General features: G+C 66.4%; 1 protein-coding gene across 1 annotated transcript in view; it reads right to left on the bottom strand.

Moving 5' to 3' along the window:
- DNAH17 (dynein axonemal heavy chain 17) overlaps window positions 1-24,537 on the bottom strand; it is a gene marked incomplete at its 5' end in the record, with an annotated part of 58,851 nt that extends 34,314 nt beyond the window's left edge. Inside the window, 33 exon segments of the mRNA XM_079798611.1 lie at window positions 336-388; window positions 506-607; window positions 609-659; window positions 1,466-1,592; window positions 1,930-2,021; window positions 2,118-2,381; window positions 2,383-2,466; window positions 4,989-5,111; window positions 5,326-5,574; window positions 7,101-7,253; window positions 7,583-7,669; window positions 8,021-8,137; window positions 9,061-9,283; window positions 9,700-9,869; window positions 10,597-10,851; window positions 11,927-12,109; window positions 12,818-12,961; window positions 13,597-13,737; window positions 13,955-14,058; window positions 15,035-15,143; window positions 15,936-16,082; window positions 17,345-17,537; window positions 17,829-18,094; window positions 19,146-19,262; window positions 19,772-19,939; window positions 20,636-20,722; window positions 20,855-21,007; window positions 21,502-21,627; window positions 21,769-21,854; window positions 22,295-22,394; window positions 22,560-22,749; window positions 23,440-23,633; window positions 24,193-24,537. Of these exon segments, the coding sequence (XP_079654737.1) occupies window positions 336-388; window positions 506-607; window positions 609-659; window positions 1,466-1,592; window positions 1,930-2,021; window positions 2,118-2,381; window positions 2,383-2,466; window positions 4,989-5,111; window positions 5,326-5,574; window positions 7,101-7,253; window positions 7,583-7,669; window positions 8,021-8,137; window positions 9,061-9,283; window positions 9,700-9,869; window positions 10,597-10,851; window positions 11,927-12,109; window positions 12,818-12,961; window positions 13,597-13,737; window positions 13,955-14,058; window positions 15,035-15,143; window positions 15,936-16,082; window positions 17,345-17,537; window positions 17,829-18,094; window positions 19,146-19,262; window positions 19,772-19,939; window positions 20,636-20,722; window positions 20,855-21,007; window positions 21,502-21,627; window positions 21,769-21,854; window positions 22,295-22,394; window positions 22,560-22,749; window positions 23,440-23,633; window positions 24,193-24,537 (5,003 nt within the window).
- Window positions 24,538-25,760: the final 1,223 nt, after the last annotated feature.

Genomic DNA, 25,760 nt, shown 5'->3' with positions numbered 1-25,760 from the left:
CCGCTACCCCCAAGCTGACTTGCCTCCGATGATAGTTTCCTTAGGCTAACGTCAACAGGCGGTCCTTAGGCGGCGGCTTGATCAATACTGGGCAATGGGGTTGGGGGGAGGGGCAGCCAGGACCGTTCGCTGGGAGAGGGGCCCAGGGTACCCCGGGAAGGGGCCTCCGGCATCTGGCAGAGCGATGCGGCCGGTGGCTTCCTCAGCACGGTGAGGACTCGGGTCCGGTGTGTGGGCCCCCCCGAAGCCGCAGAGCAATTCCCTGGCACCCGTGCCCGCTCCCCCCTTCCCGCCCCCTCCCGTTCTTCCCTCCTTCTCTCAAGGGCGCACCTCACTCTATGGAAGGCTGTGCCAGGAATTCTAGAAACCAGTCCTTCCAGCCCTCGTTCTATGGACGCGGGGAAGAGGAGACACCCCCAGTGAGGGCACACAGCTCTTACACGCCCGGTCCCGTCACCGGGGGGCGGGGCCCCGTCGGCGCCCCGTGACCCGCCCCCGCGCCCACCTGCCCCGAGAGGTCGCACTCCTGGTCGAAGTCCATGTACTCGTCCTCCTTGCTGTACATGCCCAGCCCCGTCTTGATGGGCTTCTCGTTCTCGTCCAGCTTGGAACTTGAGTTTGCACAGGCTGTCGAACAGCTTGGACAGGTGGCGGCTCACCTGGACGGGGCGGGGGCGGGGGGACAGCAGGATGGGGCGGCCGACCGCGCGCCGAGGGGTCTCGCAGCCCACGGTCCTTGGCGGTTGGGAGCATCTTTCTTTCCGGGGGGTGTGCCCCCCTTCCCGGGCCAACGCTCACTCAGCTCACTCAGCCAACAGCAAGGACAAGCAGAGCTGCCCCGGGCCGGCCTGGGGCAGGGTCCGTCCCGGGATTTCTCCTCCCTGAGCAGCTCTGGCCCCGCCACGAGGCCTGTTTCCCTGTCACACGCTCAGCCTGCCATCTGGGGCCACCCTTGTGTCCCCCCCGTGGTGCGTCCCACAGCGTAACGGTTAAAATAAAATACAGGGGTGGGCAAAAGCAGGGTTACACCCGTGAGTGCCGGGACACAGGACTTATTCCTGTACTTACACAAGCAGCTGTGACCCTACCTCTGCTGTCCCCCCGTCTAGCCGCGTCCCCCCCACTGGTCAGGTGACCTGCCCTCTGTCACAACAGCCTGGGGCAACCCTTTCCTTCCCTCCCGGGACCGGGCTTTATTGGGGGGGGGGGGGGGCACCTAGTGAGTGAGCATCTCAGAAAAGAGTCTCGCTCGGCTCCCGGCATCAAACCCACTTCCCGGATGAGGAAAACCGAGGCCCAGGAGGTAAAAGGCCGGGGCCACAGAGTGAGTCTCCGGTCTCCGTGCCACGGCCGGGCCCCCGGGCGGTTTCTGGTGTGGACGGCCTCGCGGAGGCGGTGCAGTGGACGGGGGACACTCCTCCGCAGCCCCAGGGCTGCCCGGGCGCGGGGAGAGCGGGCCGCCTACCTCCACGGGGTCGTTGCCGTTAGAGAGAATGTCCAGGAGGTCGGCCGAGGACACGAAGTAGAAGCGGGGGAAAGCCAGTCTCTTGGTCTCCAGGTACTCGGCCAGGGCCTTCTCGCACACGGCCAGCCTGGGGGGCGGGGGCGGGGCAGAGGTTTGGAGGCCGAGGGGCAGGTCTCCCCCGGGCCACCCTGGCCAGGGACCAGCAGCAGGAGACGCGGGTGTGGCTCACAGCCCGTGTGATCCCGACGCTCCAGCCCGTGGCGCTCACTCCCTGCAGCCCTGACCCCGTGGGCGCCCCGGGCAGGAGGGAGCCCGGCTTCATCGCCACGGTGCCTGCTCCCTCTCGAGGGAACGGCGCAGCCGGGGAGCACCGGCTCCCAAGGAAAGGGTGCTCGGACCCAGGACCCGCTCTTGGTGCCCCGCCCTGGCCGGCACGCGGGTCCCCGCACGGGGCCGGGACCCACCTCTTCTTCATGTCCTCCAGCTTCTCGTAGAGCCCGGGCTTGTTGGTGGCCTCCACCACGTTGGGCGTCTTCACCGCCTCCTCCATCAGGGCCTGGGACGAGCAGGGGCGGCGTCAGAGGCCCCGCGTCCTCCCGCGAGGCCCGGGCCGGGCAGTGCTGGGCAGGGGCGGGCGGGGCGGCGGGCTCACCTTGAACTCCCTGTCGATGTCGTCGAAGTGGCGGGACTCCTCGGGCAGCTGGGCGCGGATGTCCTCGGAGCCCACGAAGATGCTCTCCAGGTGGCTCCAGGTGCGCTGCACCTCGAACCAGATGGAGATGACCGAGTCCGCCGTGGACAGCTTCTGCTGCCAGCTCGTCACCTCGTGCAGGAAGTGCGACAGGTACTTGGACATCATCAGGTTCTGCAGCTGCACCTGGTTGTCCTCCAGCGTCTCCACCAGCACCTCGTCCGTCCCTGAGCATCATGGTGCCCGTGCGCGGGTGCGGCTCGTGCTGGAACACCATGGTGGACCAGGTGCTGTCCAGCACCTTCAGCACCTTCGGGGGGGGGGGAGGGGGGGCAGGGCCAGGTCAGCGGGCCCTGGCCGGAGGACCGAGAGGGACCCAGGTTCCCGAGGGCGGGGAGCGAGCCCCTCCTGGGAAAACCACGCTGCTCCTGCACAGCACCCCTCACAGTGGCCGAAGGGGGAGCCACCGAAACGCCCCCCAAAGACGGCAGATGAGCGCCACGGGGCCCCTCCGCTTGGCGGACGGCATCGGCCGTCAACAAGGAAGGAGCGCCGCCCCCGGCTCCCACGTGGCGGACCCTGAGGACACGATGCCCAGGAACAGCCAGGCACAAAGCCGACCTCGTGTGCTTCCGTGGCTGTGACGCGGCCGAAGAGACAGACCCACGCAACGGAGGTGGGCCGGGGTCGCTCAGGGGGGGCAGGGTGGGCAGAGAAGACGGGGTGGGGGCAGCTAAAGGGCACAGGCCCCTGTGGTGGCGGCTCATTAACCACCAGGGACTGGCTGAGGGTCAGCCCTCCCCCTTCCTGCCGGGCAGAGGGGGAGGGGCCAGGACGAGGTCGGGGCGCTCCGGGAGAGGAGAGCTGGGGGCGCACACAGTTCTGGGCAGGGAGGCAGAGTGGGCAGGAATGGGGTTTTTCCCGGTAATGAAGCCCGGAGCCATATGACAGGATTCCTGTGTGCGCTGGGAGACGTCCCTTTGGTATCCCGTGAGCGCTGGCCCCGGGGAGGGGGACAGGCATGGCAGGTGGTGCCGCAGCTTCAGTGTCACCCGGACAGTCCTCCCTGTCCGCCCACAGGGCCACCTTCCCCACCCCCATCCCGGACAGTCCTCCCTGTCCGCCCACAGGGCCACCTTCCCCATCCCCATCCCGGACAGTCCTCCCTGTCCGCCCACAGGGCCACCTTCCCCATCCCCATCCCGGACAGTCCCTCCCTGTCCGCCCCACAGGGCCACCTTCCCCATCCCATCCCGGACAATGCTCCCTGTCCGCCCACAGGGCCACCTTCCCCATCCCCATCCCGGACAGTCCTCCCTGTCCGCCCACAGGGCCACCTTCCCCATCCCCATCCCGGACAGTCCTCCCTGTCCGCCCACAGGGCCACCTTCCCCATCCCCATCCCGGACAGTCCTCCCTGTCCGCCCACAGGACCACCTTCCCCATCCCCATCCCGGACAGTCCTCCCTGTCCGCCCACAGGGCCACCTTCCCCATCCCCATCCCGGACAGTCCCTCCCTGTCCGCCCACAGGACCACCTTCCCCATCCCATCCCGGACAGTCCTCCCTGTCTGCCCACAGGGCCACCTTCCCCATCCCATCCCGGACAGTCCTCCCTGTCCGCCCACAGGACCACCTTCCCCACCCCCATCCCGGACAGTCCTCCCTGTCCGCCCACAGGACCACCTTCCCCACCCCCATCCCGGACAGTCCTCCCTGTCCGCCCACAGGGCCACCTTCCCCATCCCGGACAGTCCTCCCTGTCCGCCCACAGGACCACCTTCCCCATCCCCATCCCGGACAGTCCTCCCTGTCCGCCCACAGGGCCACCTTCCCCATCCCGGACAGTCCTCCCTGTCCGCCCACAGGACCACCTTCCCCATCCCCATCCCGGACAGTCCTCCCTGTCCGCCCACAGGACCACCTTCCCCATCCCGGACAATCCTCCCTGTCCGCCCACAGGACCACCTTCCCCATCCCGGACAGTCCTCCCTGTCCGCCCACAGGACCACCTTCCCCACCCCCATCCCGGACAGTCCTCCCTGTCCGCCCACAGGGCCACCTTCCCCATCCCGGACAGTCCTCCCTGTCCGCCCACAGGACCACCTTCCCCATCCCCATCCCGGACAGTCCTCCCTGTCCGCCCACAGGGCCACCTTCCCCATCCCGGACAGTCCTCCCTGTCCGCCCACAGGACCACCTTCCCCATCCCCATCCCGGACAGTCCTCCCTGTCCGCCCACAGGACCACCTTCCCCATCCCGGACAATCCTCCCTGTCCGCCCACAGGACCACCTTCCCCATCCCGGACAGTCCTCCCTGTCCGCCCACAGGGCCACCTTCCCCATCCCCATCCCGGACAGTCCTCCCTGCCCGCCCACAGGACCACCTTCCCCATCCCCATCCCGGACAGTCCTCCCTGTCCGCCCACAGGACCACCTTCCCCACCCCCATCCCGGACAGTCCTCCCTGTCCGCCCACAGGGCTACCTTCCCCATCCCCATCCCGGACAATCCTCCCTGTCCGCCCACAGGGCCACCTTCCCCATCCCGGACAGTCCTCCCTGTCCGCCCACAGGACCACCTTCCCCATCCCCATCCCGGACAGTCCTCCCTGTCCGCCCACAGGGCCACCTTCCCCATCCCCATCCCGGACAGTCCTCCCTGTCCGCCCACAGGACCACCTTCCCCATCCCCATCCCGGACAGTCCTCCCTGTCCGCCCACAGGGCCACCTTCCCCATCCCCATCCCGGACAGTCCTCCCTGTCCGCCCACAGGACCACCTTCCCCATCCCCATCCCGGACAGTCCTCCCTGTCCGCCCACAGGGCTACCTTCTCCATCCCGGACTCCTTCACCGCCTTGTCCACGATGTTCCGGACCTCGTCCTCGAACTTGTGCAGGTTCAGCTGGAGCAGGTCCGCCAGCACAGTGTCCTCCGACATCTCAAACTTCACCTGGAAAACAGGCAGGTTCCGCACGAGGTCGCCTGCACTCGGGCGAGGACACCTCCGTCCCTCCCAGAGAGGCAGGTCCGTGCACATCCCAGGCCCCGGGAGAGCGGGCAGTTCCTTCTCCAGCCCCGCCTTCCCTCCCCGGAAAGCTGTGTAATGGCAGAACCCGGGTAACCCCACCCCACCCCCACCTGGCGGCCCTCCCTCCCCCGGGTACCTGGGTGGCCTGCATGAGCTGCTGCCAGTGGCGGTCGCGGATGGCGGGGTTCTGCAGGTCGCTCACGGCGCGCAGGGCGGTGATCATGTTCTTCACGGTGTTGTCCAGCCCCACGAAGGCATCCCAGGTCTTCATCTCCTTGTCCAGGGACCGCACGTCCTTGGCGAACTTCTTGCAGTCGATGTCCATCTGCTCCACGTTGATGTTCTTCCACTTGGTGGTCTTCCAGTCGTCGAAGCTGGTGTTCACCTGGGGGGGGGGGGTGCCGGCCGTGCATGCTCGTGGGGAGGACTCGGGACGGCCCCCCGCGGCCCACACCTGCACCCCCTGCTCTCAGGCAGCAAACGCCCATGAGGACCCTTAGAACTAAATGACAGAGTTTGGTAAGCTGGGTGGATACAAGGGAGAAACCATCCCGTTGGAGAGATGCAAGTTAAAAGAAAAAAAGAAGGTAACTTTCTGAGAAGATACAACTTGAGAGTTAGCACTTAAACCTACTTTGGCAGAAGCTCTGTCAGGACATAGGACTGAACCACAGAGGACCACAGGGTCTGACCGGCACACAGCGTTCCGCCCAAGAGAAGCGGAACGTGCCCCCCCCCCCACCCCGTGCCCAGGGGCAGCCGCCCAGGAGACCAGCCTCAGGAGTTTGCACGCAGCTGGAGCCACAGAGGGGCTTCTCTGACCACATGGAACCAAACTGGGAATCAACCGCAGGAAGGCAACAGGGAAATGCCCGACATTCGGAAATTAAAGACAGACTTCTAAAGAACCCGAGGCTCGAGAGGGGACCTCAAAACAGACAAACCGACAAAAAAGCAGAGACCAGGGAAATATCAAAATACGTGGGCTCGGCTACAGCAGAGGGGTAGTGTTACAACACGGAATGTTCACACGGGAAAGATGCAACGTGTCCAATCAATAGAAATCAAACCGAGACATGGAAAAAGAGCAAAATAAACCCAAAGCGAACGGAAGGAAGGAGATGATAACGATGAGGCCAGACGCCGGGGGAGGGAAGCGCAGAGCGACGGAGAAAAAGCAGGACATGCAAAGCGGGTCCATGGAAAAGCCCGTGAGGCCTATGACTCAGGAACCTCGAGCGCCGGGGACGCAGGGCGGGAGGGAAGACGAGGATCGCCAATGGCGGAGGCGCCACTCAAAAGGGGTCCGGGGAAACCAGGGCAACGCTTCCCACTGAGCCTCGCCCGCTGGGCTGTTTTTTAAAAATTTTAAAGAGAGATGAGATGTGAGAGAGGAGGAGGAGGAGAGGGGGAGGGGGAGGAGGGAGGAGGAGGAGGGGGAGGAAGGGGAAGAGGGGGAGGAGGAGGGGGGAGGGGAGGGGAGGGGGAGGGGAGGGGAGGAGGAGGGAGGAGGGGGAGGGGAGGGGAGGGGGCGGTGGAGGAGGAGGAGGAGGGGGATGAGGAGGGAGGGGAGAGGAGGGGGAGGAGGAGGAGGAGGAGGAGGAGGAAGGGGAGGAGGGGGAGGGGGGAGGGGGAGGAGAAGGAGGAGGGGGAGGAGGGAGAGGGGGAGGGGAGAAGAGGGGGAGGAGGGAGAGGGTGAGGGGAGGAGAAGGAGGAGGAGGAAGAGAGGCAGTGGACGGGAGGGAGACCTGTGCACAGAGAGGAAGAAACACAGACGCTGCGGAGAGTGGCCCACAGTGGGGACCTGCGGGCGACCCCACGGAGGCCAGGAGACCTGCGGTTGCATTTTTCACGACCGAGGGAGCCGGGAGCGCCCCCTCCTGGTGCCCGCCCCCGCCGGCGCCCGCTCACCATGACGATCATGTCCCAGAGCTCCTTCAGCAGGCGGACCTCCCGGTGGCAAGCCTTGAGCTGCTTGTAGTCGGGCACCGCGACCTCGAACAGGCTCCCCGACTTGCACAGCCCCTCCATGATGCCCTCCATGGACAGGATGCTCCTTTGTTCCTGGGGCGGGCGGGGCGGGGAGGCGGTGAGCAGGCTGCCCATGCAGCAGGTGGCGCCCTGGCCCTCCCTCAGGGCCACGAGCCGGCCCCACGCCAGCCCCACGCCAGCCCCACGCCTGCCCCTGGCTCACGATGCCCGTGAGCTCTCCAGCCGGAGCGGCACCCGCCCCCATGGGATCTGGCGGGAAGGCGGTTTATCTCAGTTCGCGTTGGGGCCGAGGACGGCCTTCTCCAGGCCAGTCCCACGGGCCGGCCGCCCGGACAAAACCAGAGCTTGAGGGGAGACGGGCGGCGGCTCCCAGCACCGGGGCGCGGCCGGGGCGCAGGTACCTTATTCAGGGACTGGTAGGGCTCGGGGTCACTGAAGGCGAACGGGGCCTCCTGCCTGAACTTCTCCCTGAACTCGTGCTGCTTGATCTGCCGAGCCCACGGGAGGTCACAGGTCACACACCTGCCCACCTGCCCGCACGCTGCAGCCCCGCCCCCGCCCCGCCCCGCCCCGCCCACGGCAGCCCCGCCCCGCCCCACCCACTCATGGCAGCCCCGCCCCCACATAGAAGCCCGCCCCTCGCTGCAGCCCCGCCCCCGCTTCCGCCCCGCCCACCCACGGCAGCCCCGCCTCATGCGGAAGCCCCGCCCCCACCCACGGAAGCCCCGCCCCCACATAGCCCGCCCCTCGCTGCAGTCCCGCCCCTCACCCCGCCCCCACGCCCAACACCCCACACTGCAGCCGCGCCCCCACGCGGAAGCCCCGCCCCACGCCCTGACCTCGAACTGCTGGCACTTCCTCCGCAGGATGTTGACCTCGTTGGCCTGCAGGGGCGCCACGTTCTGCTTCACCTGGATGGCCAGCTTCTTGGTGTTGGTCCACTGCTCCGGCAGCTCCTAGGCGGGCAGGCCAGGGACGCTCCGGTTCCTGCGCTTTTCCAACCTCCCCGCGGGGAACAATCCGGCCCCGGGGTGGGCCCCACCGCCCTCCGTGGCCCCCCCCCGCCCCTGCAGCACAGCCTCCGCAGGACGGCGCACTTGTGACCCAGGTGACCTGAACCCGTGTGTGCGTGCACGTGTGGTGTGCATTGTATGTACACGCGTATTCATGCATGTGTGCACTGTGCATACGTGTGTGTGTGTGTGTGTGATCCTAGGCAATCTTATCCCATAGATAGATTCCTGAAGCCACTGCCCCGGGCCCACAGGCTGTCACGGTGAAGGCACTGCCTGTGTCACCGCTGTAGCTGCCGCCGCACCCTGTCCCCGGCAGCCACTACCCCTTGTCCATTTCCATGATTTTGCCCTTTCAGGAAAGGCTCCATCAATCAGGTGAACTGGCACATTTTACAAGGTCTGCAGACCGGGGCAAACGTTGTACTTGAAACCAGAAAGTATTTTACAGAACAAACCCTTGCCCACGGACTGCCCACAAGCGGCGTGGCTTCACCTTCTACGATGAACTAATGGGTTCTGTCCGCTGCGGCCCACCTCTAACCCGTTTATCCCACCGCTTCTCGCAACTCCCCACCCGCTCTGCAGCCCCAGAGCTCCCGGGACCAGCCACACACACGCCCAGGCCTCAGCACGGGGCCCGCAGCCACGCCACCCATACAGCATGGCCCGGGCCTGCGGCTCCTTCCCCCACAGGAGGTCTGACCAGTCCACAGCCCTCCTCTGGCCTCGGCCAGGCTCCTGGCTGCCCGCCCTGCCCCACACACCGAGGCCCCGGCCGCCACCCCCTCCCTGCCCCACACACCGAGGCCCCGGCCGCCATCCCCCTCCCTGCCCCAGACACCGAGGCCCCGGCCGCCGTCCACCTGCAGCTTCACGTAGATCTCCTCCGGCATCTCCTCCCCGTACGTCCGGAGCAGCTCGATGGTTTGCTTCAGCGGCTCGAACATGTTGTCGGTGGCCACCTGCCGCTCCTTCACCTTCATCAGGTGCCCCATCACCTCCACGAGGCCGTCGTAGTCCCCTTCCTTGACCGGCGTCTTCAGGCCGGTCCTGGCGGCTTTCATGAAGGCCTCCAGGTCACCGAGGCTGCGGGAGAGACAACCACCCGTGACAGGCACCCCTCCGCCAGTCCATCTCAGGACCCGCTGTTCCCGCCTGCTCGGCGCCCGTGCCCCACCCGCTCCCCTCGGCCTGGGGGGCAAATCCTGGGAGGCCCTGCTGCCTCCGGGGCCCTCAGCGCAGCCCACGCACTCAGGACCTGCCCGCCGCCTGCCGCTGCACCGGCACTGGGACATCCGCCGCCTGACAGGCCGCCCGGCTGGGCTCTAGGCTCCTGAGGGGTCCTCGCACCGGCACCCGGACACCGTGAGGGTGGGGGAAGCAACGGGGCGTCCTGGCAGCCAGGTGCCCCCCGTCCTGGGGTGCTGCCCTCTCAGCCGGACCTCCACCCTCCCACACCCCGTCTGCCCTCTGGGGTGGTCGGGCGGCAGGTGGGCGCCCACCTGCTGACCACGTGGTTGCTCAGGTGGCGCTTGAACATGAAGCTCCAGCGCTTGATGGTGTTGAGCAGCGCCTGCTTGAAGGGCCGGCAGTCGCACTGCAGCCAGCCGCTGAACACCTGCGTGTTCTCGCACCGCGACACCTCCTCGTACAGCCGCTCGTAGGAGTCGATCTGCAAGACCGGCTCCGCTCGCCCGGCTGCTGGGACCGCCGACGGCACCGGACCCGGGGCGGCCGCCTGCCCCCGCCTCCTGCCCCCGCCTGCCCCCATCTGCCCCCGCCTGCCCCCGCCTGCCCCCATCTGCCCCTGCCTGCCCCCGCCTCCTGCCCCCACCTGCCCCCGCCTGCCCCCATCTGCCCCTGCCTGCCCCCGCCTCCTGCCCCCGCCAGCCCCCATCTGCCCCCGCCTCCTGCCCCCGCCAGCCCCCATTTACCCCCGCCTGCCCCCATCTGCCCCCGGCTGCCCCCGCCTGCCCCCATCTGCCCCCGCCTGCCCCCGCCTGCCCCCGCCTCCTGCCCCCGCCTGCCCCCGCCTGCCCGGCTCTGGAGAGCCTGCTCAAGTTCGAAGACTCGAACCAGCCCACCCTCAGCCCGCTTGCCCTGCCTCCTTCCCTCCTCCCCACAGAAGCCACAATAAAGCCGCCCTCCCTCACTCGCTCCTCCCCTCCCTCACCTGCTGCGGGGCCCTGGGGTCCCCATGTGGTCCTGGGGGGCCGGCCTGCGCACCCCACCCCCTGGAACTGTGAGTCACAGACTCTCCTGATCTGTGGGCCTCACCAGACCAGAACAATTCCGAAACCTCCATTGCAAGACCAGGCTCTCTTCCAACCCCACGCCCCACCCCCCCAAGGGGGCAGGGCGGGGAATGGAGGCGGGGCGCTGGGCGGGGCACCCCGCACCTGCTGCTGGAACTGCGTGAGGGTGGGCGGCGACTTGGTGACCAGCTCCTCGGGCCGCAGGTCCAGGTCCTCCATGGTGATGACGCGGCCGTAGGTGAGGAAGTTCCGCATGGACTCCTGCAGGTCGTCCACCCACAGGTAGGAGTAGCGCTCGAACGAGTCCTGGAACTCCTCGGCCTCCTTCATGGCGCCCATCACCAGGTTGGACATCTCCTCCCGCATCTCCATCAGGTCTGCCGTGTCCTCCAGGTCCGACTGCGAGGGCGGGAGGGCGCCGCCGTGAGCGTCTCGCTCGCCTGCCGTCCCCGGGGCCCGCCGCCGGCGGAGGTCCAGAGGCGCAGACGTGCGTGACGTCAGAAGCCCCTTGGCCCCCGGCCGCCCGCCACCCCGCCGCCACGGAAGGACCGGGTTTTGTGCGTGTAAAGGGAGATCTGCACGCCCTCCACAGCCGGCAGACGCTCAGCCGCAGGGACGGGCACCCTGGCCCCGGCTCCTTTGCCTCGCACAGATGCCGGCGTGAGGATGGGCGGAGTCTGTGGACGGCACCTGTCTGCTGGGCACTTAGGTCTTTTTTTTTTTTTTTTTCCCAATGGTTTTTAAAAAAATATTTTTATTGATTTCAGAGAGGAAGGGAGAGGGAGAGAGAAACATCCATGATAAGGGAGAATCATGGAGCGGCTGCCTCCTGCACGCCTCCCACTGGGACCGAGCCTGCAACCCGGGCCTGTGCCCTGACCGGGAATCGCACCCTGACCTCCTGGCTCATAGGTTGACGCTCACCACTGAGCCGCGCCGGCCGGGCTGCCATTTAGGTCTTTTCCAGATTTTCGTTTTACTGTCACACAGACAGCGCTCCGACAGACACGCCCCGAGGGGAGCCCCATTGCGGTGCCTGTGGGGCGCCCGGAACCCCACCTGGCTGTCCCTCCTCCTGCGCAGGGTTGGTGGCGCTTAGAGTCCGTGGGCGGGGAGCGGGGCGTCACGGGTGTGAGCGTGCCCGGTGCGGAGGGAATCACGGGGTACGTCACAGGAGGACAGAGGCACCAGGAAGGGGCCAGGGCACACGCTGGGCGTCCCAAGGGGGTGGGCAGGCATCGGGGAACGCAGGCCAGGCCCACGGAGGAGGGGCCCCTTTAGGAGGAAGGACGAGGTTTGGGGAGGGAGAGGGAAGTCCCACCCGCAGTCCCGGGGCCCCTGATCGCACCCAGAGCCCCGTCAGGCAGACTGTGCCGCGACCGGGCACCGCTGAGCTTGGAGGCTGTTCCGAGCCAGGAAACCCGCAGGGGCCCGGAGCAGGGAGCGGGGGGGGGGGGGGGGGGGCCCGACTGACCTTGTAGTTGAGCCGGCCCCTGGCCAGGCGGGGGATGAGCTTGGCCACGTTGTAGATGTCGTTGATGAGGCTCTCGATGAGCGCCAGGAAGCCGCTGTCGTCGCCCACCTCCAGCGACGGCGAGAACACCAGCCCGTCGTCGCTCAGCTCCATGTGGATCTCGAACAGCGGCGCCACGCTCTCCTGAAACGCCGTCGCCGGAGTCCGTGCCTCGCCTCGTCCCCAGGGCCCGCCCAGAGGGGGAGGGGACCCCCCCCCCCGACTCCCGCGGCCGGGACCACCCGGAGAGCACGCGTCCCGCTGGCCCAGGGCCAGGAGCAGCCGGAGCAGCCCCGGCCGGACGGGGCGGCGGCTGGAGGTGCAGGCCGCTCGCGCCAGCTCACGGCCTGTGTCTGCTACTTGCTAGCTGTGGCCTCAGTTTCCCCAGATGTATACAATGACCCTGGCGGTGTGGCTCAGGGGATAGAGCGTCAGACCGGGATTCACTTCCGGTCCAGGGCACGCACCTCGGTTGCCGGCTCGATCCCGGGCCCTGGTGGGGGGCAACCAGTCGGCGTGTCTCTCACGTCGATGTTTCTCTCTCTCTGTCTCTCCCCCTCCTTACGCTCTCTCTAAACACCACTGGGAACATCCTCAGATGAGGATAAACCCAAAACACAGGTGACACTAAAACGAGAAAAAGCATTTTCCAGGGCCAGGACGGCGGGCCCCATCTCTGGGTTCCGTCAGGGACGACGCGCATCAGGGACAGAGGTAGTGCGCCCGCGGGGCCAGCGCGCTGCTCAGTGCCGGTGGCCACGGCCGCGGTGCGTGGGGGGGGTGGTCACAGCACACACACGGGCATACACACCGACACAGACACACGCCACGCGTCTCGCACGCCTGACTCACGTCCAGGACCATGTTGTTGATGAGGTAGCTGAGCGACATGCGGATGAAGTTCTCAAACGCCTCCAAGACCATGCTGTCGATGTAGACGACGTAGTCCTTCCAGGACTGGCTGGTCGTGACCGCACGGAACAGCTCCGCGTTTTCCTGCCAGCAGACCCCGCGGTTGGCGGCCGCCTCAACGGCCCGGCGGTCCCCTCCCCGTCAGGGTCCACAAGGACTCGGGGCGCCCTGCCCGCGCCCACGGTCCCAACACTCGGTGCTTCTCGCTTCCTGAGTGTTCACGTCAAAACCGACCAACACACGAGCTGGATGCCACGGCCGCCGAGGGCGGCGCCCGCGAGGACCCGGCACGGCCAGGGACCCAGGCAGAGACGCCGGACGCCAGGCCAGCAGGGCCGTGGGCTCCCGGGCCGTGAGCGTGCCGGCCAGCAGGTGCACCCGCACTGCGGCCCCACTGAGGTGTTGGCACCGTCAGGCCGGGCACCGCATCCAGTGAGCCTCGCCCCCGGGCTGGGCCGCCGCCTCGGGAGGTCACCAGAGCCTCACGCCACGCGTGCCCTCCAGCACGGACCCCGGGAGACGAGTTCGGGGACCTTGTGGAGGGTGTCCCCTGTCCACACCCACTCCGTGCAGGGACGGGCACAGGAGGGGAACACCGAGCAAGAGAACCGGCCTCAGAGGCCGCTATTTCACGACAAGCCTCTGGGGTCACAGAGTGCAGGCTCTGGACCGCGGCACCGTTGCCATGGGAACCCTCGCCCTCGCGTCCCGGGCCTCACCGCCACCATGGCCTGGATCTTGACCCCCGCCTCCTTGACCGCCGTGTAGCGCTTGTTCAGGTTGGTCAGCCGCCCGTCCAGGTCCAGCAGGGCCTCCTTCTTGTTGTCCTTCCTTTCGAACATGGGGTTGGCCGACCAGTCCTGAGAGGGCGTGAGGGAGCGTCTGGAGGCGCGGCTCCGGCCTCGCTCCTGGCAGGCCAGCGCCCTGGGTGCTGGGCCTCAAAGCCAGTCGGGGTCTCGGAGGATGGACGATGGCACAGCGTCCCCCTCCTCCGGGAGGCCGCCCCCCCCAGGCCGCGTGTGAGCCCCCCGCCCCGCCCCCTGCGGGCCCGCCGCCGCTGCGCCGTCGGGTGACCACCTTCATGGCCTGGGCGATGCTGTCTATGTTCTGCTTGGCCTTCTGCATCCGGCTCTGCAGGTTGTGCAGGAGCTCCCGCATCTCCTGGATGTACTCGAGCACGCCTGGAAGCCAGCGCCCAGCCGTTAGCGGGAGGGCACGCCGCGGCCGGCTCGGCATGTGGTGTTAGAGCCGCGCCTGGAAAACTCCTCTGCTCCTCTGGAGCACGGAGTCCCCAACGGGCCAGCCCCCCGCCCCCCGGCACTCCAGACCCCTGAGGCTCAGGGCCCGCCTGTGCCCAGCCCTGACCGCCACAGAGGGCGGGAGGTGAGCGGCCAGAAAGAGACGCGCTTGGGGAGAAAGGAGAGAAAAGAATCATGGGACTTCCTTCCCCAGAAGAGCCCGCGGGCCCCGGTTCAGACGAGCGGACAGTCCTGCCTTCTCCTAGAGAGTGTGGAGGCGAGACACGGCGGCGGAGGCACAAAAGAGGGCAGGAGGCAAGGCTGGAGGTCTCGATGGAGGGGTGCCCACCAGCGTGGGTCCCGGGCACAGGGGGAGCTGGGGAAGGCCCTTCTGCCTGGTCCACTTCTTTCTGCTCCTGCGACGCCGGCCCTGAGCCGGCTGCCACGGGCACCGGCCCTGCCTCCGCGGTGCCCGCCTCTGGCCAGTCCAGCTGGGAAACGGAGGCCCTTGGTGCTCCCCACGGAGCCTCTGCAGGCTCCACAGCTGTTCAGGGGCTGGGCGGGCGGGGGCACCACGCTTTGGCCAACACATGGCCCCGTGGCAGTCAAAGCTGACCCACCAGCCCCGGCCGGCATGGCTCAGTGGTTGAGCATTGACCTATGAACCAGGAGGTCCTGGTTCCATTCCCCATCAGGGCATTTGCCCGGTTGCGGGGTCCATCCCCAGTAGGGGGCGTGCAGAAGGCAGCTGATCAACGATCTCTCTCATCATTGATGTTTCTCTCCAGCCCCTCTCCCTTCCTCTCTGAAATCAATAAACACACATTTAAAAAAAAAAAAAAGCCGATGCAGCAGCCAGAAGGCAGAAGCAGCCCGCCCCGCCCCCACCTCGGCCCAGGCGGCCAGGCCGGGCGGGTACCTTCGCCGTTCCAGAAGAGCGTGGTCTCGGCCGTCAGCAGCTTGACGTCGATCCCTTCCAGCTCCGCCTTGATGAGGGGGAACTCCACCTCCATCACCGTGGTCTTTATCTGCCCAACACACAAGCCGGGCCGGGCCTCTGTTCCACCAAACCCGCCGGCGCCCCGTGCCCCCGAGGAGGACAGCTCCGTTCAGAACTGTTTTATCCCCCAGGATCCATGCGTGTACTTAGCTCATTCATCACCCGTGCTACGGGGTAGAAAGAGCAGGAAGCATGGTAATGAAAACCGGTGCGTGGTCCCCAAGTCCCCTGGGCTTAGAACGGGCGGGGAGGGGGGAGGGGTAACTGGGCCCTGCTGGCTCGGGCCTCTCCTCGGTCCCCAGGCGGACGTCGACGTTCGGTCACTCGGGGGCATCGGCGTTAACAGCAGCACCGGTTCTGTCCGGTCCGGGTCAGTGTGCCCGCCCTCAGAAGCTAATTTAGTGCTTGAAAACCTCCCCCCACAGACGAGGAAGGAAGGAGGGCGGGAGCAGATCTCTGAATTGCTCCCCAGAACAGGCACCCGGGAGCCCCAGCTCGCAACCTCCCGTGTCCTGTGTGCCTCTCCAAGGGCGCGTGTGTCTGCGGTGAGGGGCGCGCGCAGCATTAAAATCGCGCACCGGGCGCACCGGGCACCGACAGTGCGCCTCTCGGAGTCCCTCTTCACCGGCATCGGCACTGCCCACGGCCCCCGCGTCTCCCGCCTCCCGCCCACCAACGCCGTCGAGCGTTTTCAGAGGATTCACGCGGAGAAACCGTGGGCCAGGGCAGAGGGCCCGGCGGGCAGGCCGCGAGGGTGGGCCCCGGATGCGTGTCCGGAGTCCTGAGCGCGTCCGCGGGGAATCGGGACCCACGGGCTCACCTCGTTGTACCAGCCGACGATGAGCTCCAAGTTGCCCACGAACTTCCGGAAGGTCTCGTACTGCGAGAACAGGGTCTCGGCGCTGTGCGGGATCGCCTTCTGTTGCTGGAAGTTCAGGTACTTGACCTCTCTCAGCACTGCCACCAGCTGAGGCCCACGGAGATGCGGAGCCGGTCGGGGGGTGGTGTGGGGGGGGGAGAAATACTTTAGTTTCTCATTCTTCCGTTTCAATTATTTTATTTATTTATTTATTTATTTATAAATATATTTTATTGATTTTTACAGAGAAGAAGGGAGAGGGATAGAGTTAGAAACATTGATGAGAGAGAAACACCGATCAGCTGCCTCCTGCACACCTCCCACTGGGGATGTGCCTGCAACCAAGGCACATGCCCTTGACCAGAATCGAACCCGGGACCCTTCAGTCCGCAGGCTGACGCTCTATCCACTGAGCCAAACCGGTTTCGGCTCAATTATTTTTTTTTAATATAAATTCTCAGATTGACGTTTCCGCGCGGGGTCCCCTGGGCGGCCCTGCTTTCAGCCAGTGCGCGTGCTGAAGCCGCCTCCAGGCGCAACTGCTCCGTCTCAGATCGGAAACAGATCCCGAGCGAACTTGAAACAAAAACGAAAAAGGCCCGGCCGGCGGGGCGCAGTGGGTGAGCGTTGACCTAGGAACCAGGAGGACACGGTTCGATTCCTGGTTCGGACACGGGCCGGGGTGTGGGCTCGATCCCAGTAGGGGGCGTGCAGGAGGCAGCCGATCCATGATGTTTCTCTCTCATCACTGATGTCTCTCTCTCTCTCTCTCCTTCTCCCTTCCTCTCTGGAATCAATAAAAAATAGATTCTAAAAAATCTAAATGGTCCTAGCCAAAATCTAAATTATCCACTGGTGTGTCTCAGTGGATAGAGCCTTGGCCTGCAGACTGAAGGGTCCTGGGTTCGATTCCCGGTCAGGGCACAGGCCCTGGTTGCAGGCTCGATCCCCAGTGTGGGGCGTGCAGGAGGCAGCCTATCCATGATTCTCTCTCATCATTGATGTTTCTATCTCTCTCCCTTTCCCTTCCTCTCTGAAATGAACTTAAATATATATATATATTTTAAAGATCTAAATTCTCCCAAAGGGCATTAGCTAGTAAAATAGATTAAAATTAAAAATACACACAAAAAACAAAGGCTTCAAAGACACAGCCTTAGCCCAGCATGACGTCACCCCCGCGCGTAGAGGCCACCCCCCCCAGAGGCCACCCCTGAGGCCACGCCCCCCGAGGCCACCCCCACCGCAGAGGCCACGCCCCTGCAGAAGCCACACCCCACCCCTTGCAGAGGCCCACGCACCGCAAAGGCCACACACCCCCCAGAGGCCACACCCCCTGCAGAGGCCACACCCCCCAGAGGCCCGCGCACCGCTTTGCTGAAGTTGACGCGGATGAGGCGCGAGGCGTCGCGCTGCAGGAGCGGCTGGCCCAGGTTGAAGCGGCAGTCCTCGTCCACGCGCGACACCCACTGCTGGTAGATGCGCTCGCGGTAGCTGCGCAGCAGCTCCATCATCTCGTCGTACTTCTGGTAGATGAGCTTGGCCTCCGAGCTGGCCATGACCCTGGGGTGGGGGACGGGTGAGGGCCGCAGCCTCTCCCCGCGGAGACACCGAGGCCGTGCGCCGGGGCCGGGGAAGCCCAGCGAGAACCCTGGGCAGCGGGGCCCGCGGCCGGGGCTGGATTCATAGCGACCCCCCCCCCCCCGCCCCCCGTTTTCTCCGTGCCTGCTGTCGGGCCCACGGGAGAAGCCAAGCATGCTCCCAGGGAGAAGGCACCCGGGGGTGGGGGGAGGCCTGGGGGTGTGGGCCGTGGGACCCGCCCGGCCGCCCGCCCCGCGGCTGCGCCCCGCTCACGGGTGGTCGATGTGCTTCAGGTCCCGCATGGGCACCTCCAGGCGCTCCTGCAGCTCCAGGCTCCACTTGAGCTGCCCGGCCACGGGGGGCATGTTGCGGTGGATCGGCGGGATGTGCCCGGCGGCCGAGGCTGCGAGCTGGGCGTCGTACAGGACCTTCGTGTTGTCCAGCTCGGCGTCGAACAGCTCCAGCATGACGGAGTAGCGGGGCACCACCTCGGCCAGGATCAGCGGCCGCTCCAGGAGGCTCCCGCACATGTACAGCAGCTGCGGGGGAGGCGGCTTCAGTGGGCCCAGCCCCGGCTCGGGAGGGAGAAGGAAATGCACGCCCAGCGCAGCCACCGGTGAGACGGAGCCGCTGGGAGTCTCGTGGGGACACACACGGAGCCCCTGGCTTCTAACCCAACAGCACACAGTAGGTCCACAGCCTGGGGATATGCACCCCGGATGCACCAGTGCTCCCCAGGGCTCCCTAAAGCCCTCATCCTCTCAAGTGCTAACAGGCCCTGGCTGGTGTGGCCCAGTGGGTAGAGCGTCGGTCTGAGGACTGAAGGGTCCCGGGTTCAATTCCCAATCAGGGCACATACCCAGGGTTGCGGGCTCCGTCCCCAGTGGGGGGCGTGCAGGAGGCAGCCCATCCGTGATTCTCTCTCATCACTGATGTTTCTCTCTCTCTCCCCCTCTCCCTTCTGCTCTGAGATAAAAATATATATTTTTAAAAATATGTTCTCATGCTGAAACCGGTTTGGCTCAGTGGATAGAGCGTCGGCCTGCGGACTGAAGGGTCCCAGGTTCGATTCCGGTCAAGGGCATGTGCCTTGGTTGCGGGCACATCCCCAGTAGGGGGTGTGCAGGAGGCAGCTGATAGATGTTTCTCTCCCATCGATGTTTCTAACTCTCTATCCCTCTCTCTTCCTCTCTGTAAAAAATCAATAAAATATATTTTTAAAAATATGTTCTCAGAGGAGAATGATACCAAAATCGTAAAATAAATAAACAAGTGCTGATGGAGTCCCACCGACTCTCCCGTCGGCGCCCAGGCCTCCTGACCGGGGCTGAAGAACATGCAGTTCCTCTCCGAAGTCCGGTCCGTGTGGGCGGCTCCGTTGTCATCGCCCTTCGCCCTCCAGCCTCTGTTCCCGGGGAGGACGGGAGGGGCAGGAGAGGCACCCGGCCGGTCACTCCGAGACGGGCCCCAAGCTGCCCCAGGGCTTCCCGGCCCACGAGCTCCGAGACACCGGATCGGGCCCCACGCCCGGGGGCCCCTCTTCAAGCCCAAGTGAGGGCGTCCGGCAGGCGGTCCGCGCCGCCCGCGTACCTTCGCGCAGGACTCGATGGAGTTGCTGTCGTCGAAGGCCTGGCAGAAGATGGTGGCCAGCCTCCTGTCCAGGTCTTGAATTTTGGTCTCAAAATCAGCGTAATCGTTATCGAAACCCTAAAAGCGAATTCAAACGTCACCTCTTTTCTTAAAAAAACTGCTTCTAGTGATTTTAGAGAGAGGAAGGAAGGAAGGAAGGGAGGGAGGAAGAGAGAGAGAGAGAGAGAGAGAGAGAGAGAGAGAGAGAAACATTGATGTGAGAGATCAGCATTGTACGCCCTCTACTGGGGATTGAGCCCACAACCTGGGCGTGTGCCTGGCACGGGAGGACGCTCACCACTGAGCACACCGGCCAAGGCAAAACGTCGACCTCCTAATCAGCATGCGAAGCCAGTGGTGCTCACCCTAACACCCCGACTGGCCCCGCTGGCCAGATTCGGGGTGACCCCTCAGCTGAGCACGCTCACTGCTGGGACCTCCTCACGGCAGAGCTGTTGGGAGGTCCTCCGCCCCACACGCCCCGCCCGCCGTGTGCCTCCCGCTCCGGGGGCCTCGGCCATCGCCCCCGCCCGCCGTGTGCCTCCCGCTCGGGGGGCCTCGGCCACCGCCCCCGCCGGCCCACCCACCGAATCTCCCGGGTCCAAGGGGTCGTATTTGCAGTCGACGAAGACCTTCACCAGCTCGAAGACCTCCTCGTGGATCTGCGTGACCAGGCTGCCCAGGATGCTGCCGCGCACGCCGCCCAGCTCGATCTTCTCCAGCTTCAGGAACTCGATGGCCGTCCTGTAAAGGTCCTGGCGGAGGAGCGGCCGGGCGCCATCAGCTCGGCCAGAGCCACCGTCTTGGAACTAAGGTGGGCGCTCGGCCACGCCCGGTGCCGGGCTCTCCCCCCCCCCCCCCCCCGGACCCGGCCTGGCTGCCACGGCCCACAGGGCGGGGGCTGAACAGCAAGGCCATTCCTCACCCTCCCTCCCGCCAAAGCCCCTCTCGTCCGGAATCTTCACCCCAACTCAGAATGGGTGACACGGGACCACGGCTGCGTGGCCAGGAGCTCGGCTGGGACCCCGGGTCCTCGGGCTGGAGGACCCTCTGTGACGAGGGCGTGGCTGAGGCCAGACGCGCCTTCCCGGGCCACGGCCGGTGGCGCCCCCACAGAACCCCTGCTCAGTGGTTCCAGGGTGGTTCCCCTTTTCATGGTGGGCACACCGTGCTCACCAAGTTACAGAGCCAGGGGCCGAGCTGTCTGACCTCGCGTCTCCCCTCTGCTCCCAGGGCACCACCTGGACCCCGACGTTTTGTGTCACTAGCTGCTCACGGGCAGGAGCCACAGCGCGGGCACTTCGTGCTCAGCTCACAGCTCCGGGCGGGAGGCGGCTGGCCCGACTGCTGGGTGTCCCCGTGACATGGATGGGAGGGGGAGGGGAGACGCCTGTCCTCAGGTGAGGGCCGCCCTGACGTGCCGGCAAAGCTGAGCCCGGCTTCACCTTTACCTCAATGGTCTGGATGCGACGGAAGAAAGAATTCATCCTGGAAAACGCGAGAGAAGACGGGAACTCCCAAGGCACAGGCTCCTTGTCCTGGGTGGGGGCGGGGAGGGGGAAGAGGGGGAGAGAGAGAGGCTGAGCCTGCCTCCCACCTTCGCCCGCCCCCACCTGGGCGACCCGCCCGCTGCCCACGGCCGGCTCCGGGTCCGAGCGCGGGCGCCGCACCTTGAAGAAGAGCTTCATGTTGGCGCAGCAGAACTGGTAGGTGCGGTAGAGCCCCTTGAGCACCGACACCGACAGGGAGATGCCGTTCAGCACCTCCTCGATCTCTCCCTGCAGGCCCTTCAGCACCTCGTCCGGGCCCAGGTAGGTCCGCGTCTGCGTGAACACAAGACGGGGCGCAGCTCTGACGGGCCCACTGCCCGGGGGCTGTCAGGCGGGTAGGAAACCAGCCACCACGGGCGGGACCTGCTTCTCGGGACACGGCCCGCCTGCCGCCCCCCACCTGGCCCTCCTCCCTGGTCACAGGTGACTAGGCCCTCCAGGTGGGGCTGCGGGGAGGTGTGGGGGGCGGGTCCGGGCCGCAGTGCCCTGCGGGGCCTGCAGACAGGGCTGTGGGCACGATCTGAATACCCACAGGCAGGCGGGCGGCTGGTGCAAAGGAGAAGGGAAGGGAATCGGGTTGAGGGAGACGGAGCAGCTCAGCACAGGACCCCAGGACCCCACAGAGCTCAGCCCCCTTCCTTTTCTCCTCCCTCCAACATGGGGGGCTGGCAGAGCCCAGGTCTCAGGAGAGCTCCGGGGCCCCCAGGGCCCAGCACCCCGCGCCGGCCGTGGCCTGTGCGCCCTGCGGGGCCGTGGCGGGCGGCTACCATGTCCATGATCTGGTTGCAGAACTCCTGCAGGATGACGATGACCCGGGAGGGCGTGTTGTAGTGCTTGGAGGTGGCCCAGATGAGGCAGATGGTGTTCAGCACCTTGGCGATGAAGGTCGGGAGCTGCAGGGACACGCAGGGCGCTCTGTCGTGACATCTCAGCTGTCCCCCCAGGGGGAGACCCCACCGCGGAGGGAGAGACACCGCTCCCGGGACGCGAGCCCCGGCCCGGCCGGTGGCCTTCCTCTCGCTGACGGGACGTACCGCCGTGAAGTCCGCCTGCTCCATCTCCTCCAGCAAGATCTGCAGGGGCTTCAGGTGCAGGACGATGTCGTTGGCCTCCTTCAGCCCTGCACACAACCAACAAGGCCAAGGCCAAGGTCACGTGCGCATCCACATGGGAGAGAAGTCCAGCCCACCGCCGCTGGTCAGACAAAACCCGGCGGGCTCTGTTAGGGAGCCCTGCTCCCTCAGAACAGCAGCTTTGCCCAGCCCGTGTGGCTCCGTGGTCAAGCATCGACCTATGAACCAGGAGGTCACGGTTCGATTCCCGGACAGGGCACGGGCCCAGGTTGCAGGCTCCATCCCGTGTGGGGCGTGCAGGAGGCAGCTGATGCATGATTCTCTCTCCTCATTGCTGTTTCTCTCTCTGAAACCAATAAAAATATATTTAAAAACACACACACAGGAGCTTCCTCAGAAGTGGGGGCCAGGAAGCTGCTGCTCATGGAAGGGGGCGGCCAGGCCCCGGGGTTGGCGCCCTGCCCCGGCCCTCCTCGGGGCCCCGCACCGTCAGTGACGCTCATGTACACGTTCTGCAGGGCTGGCCAGTAGCAGCTCTGGGCTTTCTCCAGGATCTCCACTATCCTGTTCACCTTGGGCCTGTTCAGCTGCGGGGCGACAACAAGAAAATAGCTTTTCAGGAGAACGCGCAGCCTGACCCTGCGTCCGGGGCGCCGAGGCACCAACTCGGGGGAGCTGAGTCCCCTCAGGCTCCGGGGGGGGGGGTCAGCCAGAGAGGCCGGGCGCCCGGTCACCGGTGGGGGCGGGGTCACCTGGTCATGGATGCACTGCAGGTTCTTCAGCCGGGCGTCCCAGAACTCGAACTCGACCCGGGGCAGCGGGTTCAGCCCGTCCAGCAGGGCCTGGGCCGAGTCTTTGCTCAGCACGTCCCGGATCTGGTGGGACCAGTCGATGACGATGGTCTCGATGGAGTGCAACAGGGTGCTGTCCAGCGAGGGGAGCCTGCAAGGCAGGGGTGGGGGGATGCCAGGCCTGCCCGACGGGGCTCCAGCCGCCCTGCCCCGACCTCCCTCTGACAGGGCCCCCAACACCCACCAGCAGCCCTGAGCCCCACCTCCCACCCCAGGCTCCTCCTCACAGCCACCTGGGGAGGCTGGAGGGCTCCCCCGTCTCCCGGCGAGGAGAGAGCCTGAGCAAATGGGGGTGCGCTCAGAGAGGCCGGCTCCCCCCAGAAACAGAAGACCAGCTTTGGAAGACCATGTCCGACATGGTGCCTGCTGGCCATTCCCATCGGGGCTCAGTGGCCCACGGAGGACCTGCCCATACGGCGAGCCCCGGAGCGGCCACCCTCGGGGGTGAGCAGTGGAAGGAGCCATCGCCCGGGCAGCTCCGGGAGCCTCACACACCAGCAGCTGCACGTGGGGGTCAGGCACGTGGGGGCCCCCGGGAGTGCCATCCCCACCTGCTGGATATCCCTGCCAGGCCCCTCAGTGCCCTGGGTACCCACACCCTAAAGCTGGGGTCCCCTCTCCTGGCTGGGGGACACATGTGACATGACGTTGGACCGGCCCAGGTACGTGATGGGGAGGGCTCCCGTGTCCCGTCTGTCCGGCCCTGTGTCCTCCGCCCGGGCTCCGCGCCCCGTCTCGCCCCCGTGTCTCGCGGGCCGCAGGGCCGTCCCGGCGCGCCCACCTCTCCAGGGACTCCAGCGTGCCGTCCAGGCTCTCCAGGTGCTCGGGGATGGGCAGCAGCGTCTTGCCCCGGATCTTGCCCCCCATCACGAACATCTCGTTCTTGAGCCGGTGCACCTGCTTCACCAGGTCCTCCGAGACGACGCGGGGCCACCCGCTCATGTTCTCGCTCTGGTTCAGCAGGGAGTAGAGGACCTGCAAGGACAGGGTCTGCGTCGGCCGGGCCGGCTCCCGCTCCACGACGCCCAGGCAGACTGCGCGGCGAGCGCGGTGCGGGCCCGGGGACACCGCGCCCTCTCCTGTGCCAGGGGGTGGGGCACCACTTTTTCTGCCAAGTGGATAGAGCGTCGGACGGAAGGGCCCAGATTTGATTCTGGTCAAGGGCACGTACCTGGGTTGCAGGCTCCATCCCTGGCCCCGGTCCGGGCATGGGGGAGGCAACCAATCGATGTCTTTCTCACATCGATGTTCTCTCTCTGCCTCTCCCCCTCCCTCCCCCTCCCTCTAAAGATCAACGGGAAGCATCCCCCAGCCTCCCAGCCGGCGGGAGGTCCTGCTAGATCACAGGTGTCCCAGCCACCTGGGGGCGTGGGGCCTGTCCTCCTGCCATTCTAACCAGCTCCCCCGCCAGGCAGGTGGCCGGGCACCACCCTTGGGAAGTGGGGCTCCAGGCCCATCACGGACGGTACGAGGAACAGAGGCCGCTCCTCCCGGGCCCCCAGCCCCGCCGGCCCGGCAGCCGCCTGGCGCGCACCTCCTCCACCACGGCGATGAGCTGGTCCACGGGGGCGGGGCTGATGTCCCCGTAGATGAGCGACTCCTTGATGTTGGTCTTGTTGACGTTCCCCGGCTTCTTCTTGATGAAGTAGACGCCCTTGGCCTTGAGGCTGGCGGGGAAGCCCAGGCAGGGCACGATCATGCCGGCGGCGTTGAGCGTCAGCACCAGCACCAGCACGTCGGGCTTGTCGAAGAACTCCATGAAGAGCATGAGGTTCTCCTCGGCGCCCAGCAGCTTGCCCCACTTGTCGGGCTTGAACTTGAGGAGGAGGGCGGCGATGCCCTCCAGGTACTCGAAGCGGGCGTCCGGCGTGATGGTCATGTTGACCTCACTGCCACCAGGGCCCTGGCAAAGGGGCAGGCGCACGGATGCGGCATCGCAGCTCGCCTCCTGCGGTGCCCGCCAGCCCCCGACCGGCCCCAGCCCCCGACCGGCCCCAGCCCCCGACCGGCCCCAGCCCCCCGACCAGTCCCAGCACCCCCACCCCACCCCGACCGGCCGCAGTCCCCCGACCAGTCCCAGCCCCCCGATCAGTCCCAGCACCCCCACCCCACCCTGACCGGCCCCAGCCCCCCGACCCCGACCGGGCCCGAGCAGGAGCAGAGCTTCTTCTGGGCAGGTGACCGGTCCCCGTCCTCTGGGGCCTGGGTCCCCCTCCCCTGGCCGAGGGCCCCTCACCAGCTGACGGCAAACGCTGCCCAGGGGCCAGCAGGGCACACTGACGGGCACTCCTCCTGAGATCAGCAAAGGAAATGGCTTCCTTCCCTCAAACGGCTCCAACTGCCACAGAACCCTAGGTCCCCTCGGCTCCAGGGCTTCTAGAACCTTCTGGGGACCTGAGTGGCGGGCGGTGGAGCAGAGGACAGCCCTCACTCCCGCCACCGAGGAAAGGCCCGGATGCGAGGTCTCCACCTCCACCCACGGCGCAGCCTGGGCCCGGAGCTGGGGAGGCGGCTGTGCCCTGGGGCACCCGGGACGGAGGCGCTGCCTGCCCGGTGCTCACGCCGGCCGGCCCTGGGTCCCTTCCTCTTCCGTTCCTGCCATCATCTGACTCGGTCGTTAAAAGTATATACTTTTATTGGTTTCAGAGAAGAAGGGAGAGGGAGAGATTGGCCGCCTCCTGCACGCCCCATACTGAGGGTCGAGCCCGCAACCCGGGCCTGTGCCCCGACCGGGAATCGAACCGTGACCTCCTGGTTCCTAGGTCGACGGTCCACCACGGAGACGCGCGGCGGGCTGGACTCGGGCATTTGGTGCCTTCACCTCCTCTGGGGGCGGTTTGCAACATGAGATCGAGGTCTTAGCCAGGCCCCTCCACCAGAATGTCCCGGGTCTGCGTCCGAGACACAAGGATCAGGCACGTGAGGCGAAGCCATGGTCGTGGCAGGGGCCTGGGGGACCCCCGTGGCTTTCAAACCGCAGCGCTCTGCCTGGAGGGGAGGAGAGACGCGGGGGAGCGTGCCGCCAAGCGAAGGACACGGAGAGGGACCCACTCACTCCAGGGCACAAGGGACCGTCCGGCACGAATCCACGGTCCACCCTGC

Source organism: Cnephaeus nilssonii (genome assembly GCF_951640355.1).
Source record: "Cnephaeus nilssonii genome assembly, chromosome: 19".
Lineage (NCBI taxonomy): Eukaryota > Metazoa > Chordata > Mammalia > Chiroptera > Vespertilionidae > Cnephaeus > Cnephaeus nilssonii.
The sequence above is the reverse complement of the archived record's forward strand: the minus strand, read 5'-3'. Positions and strand labels throughout refer to the sequence as shown.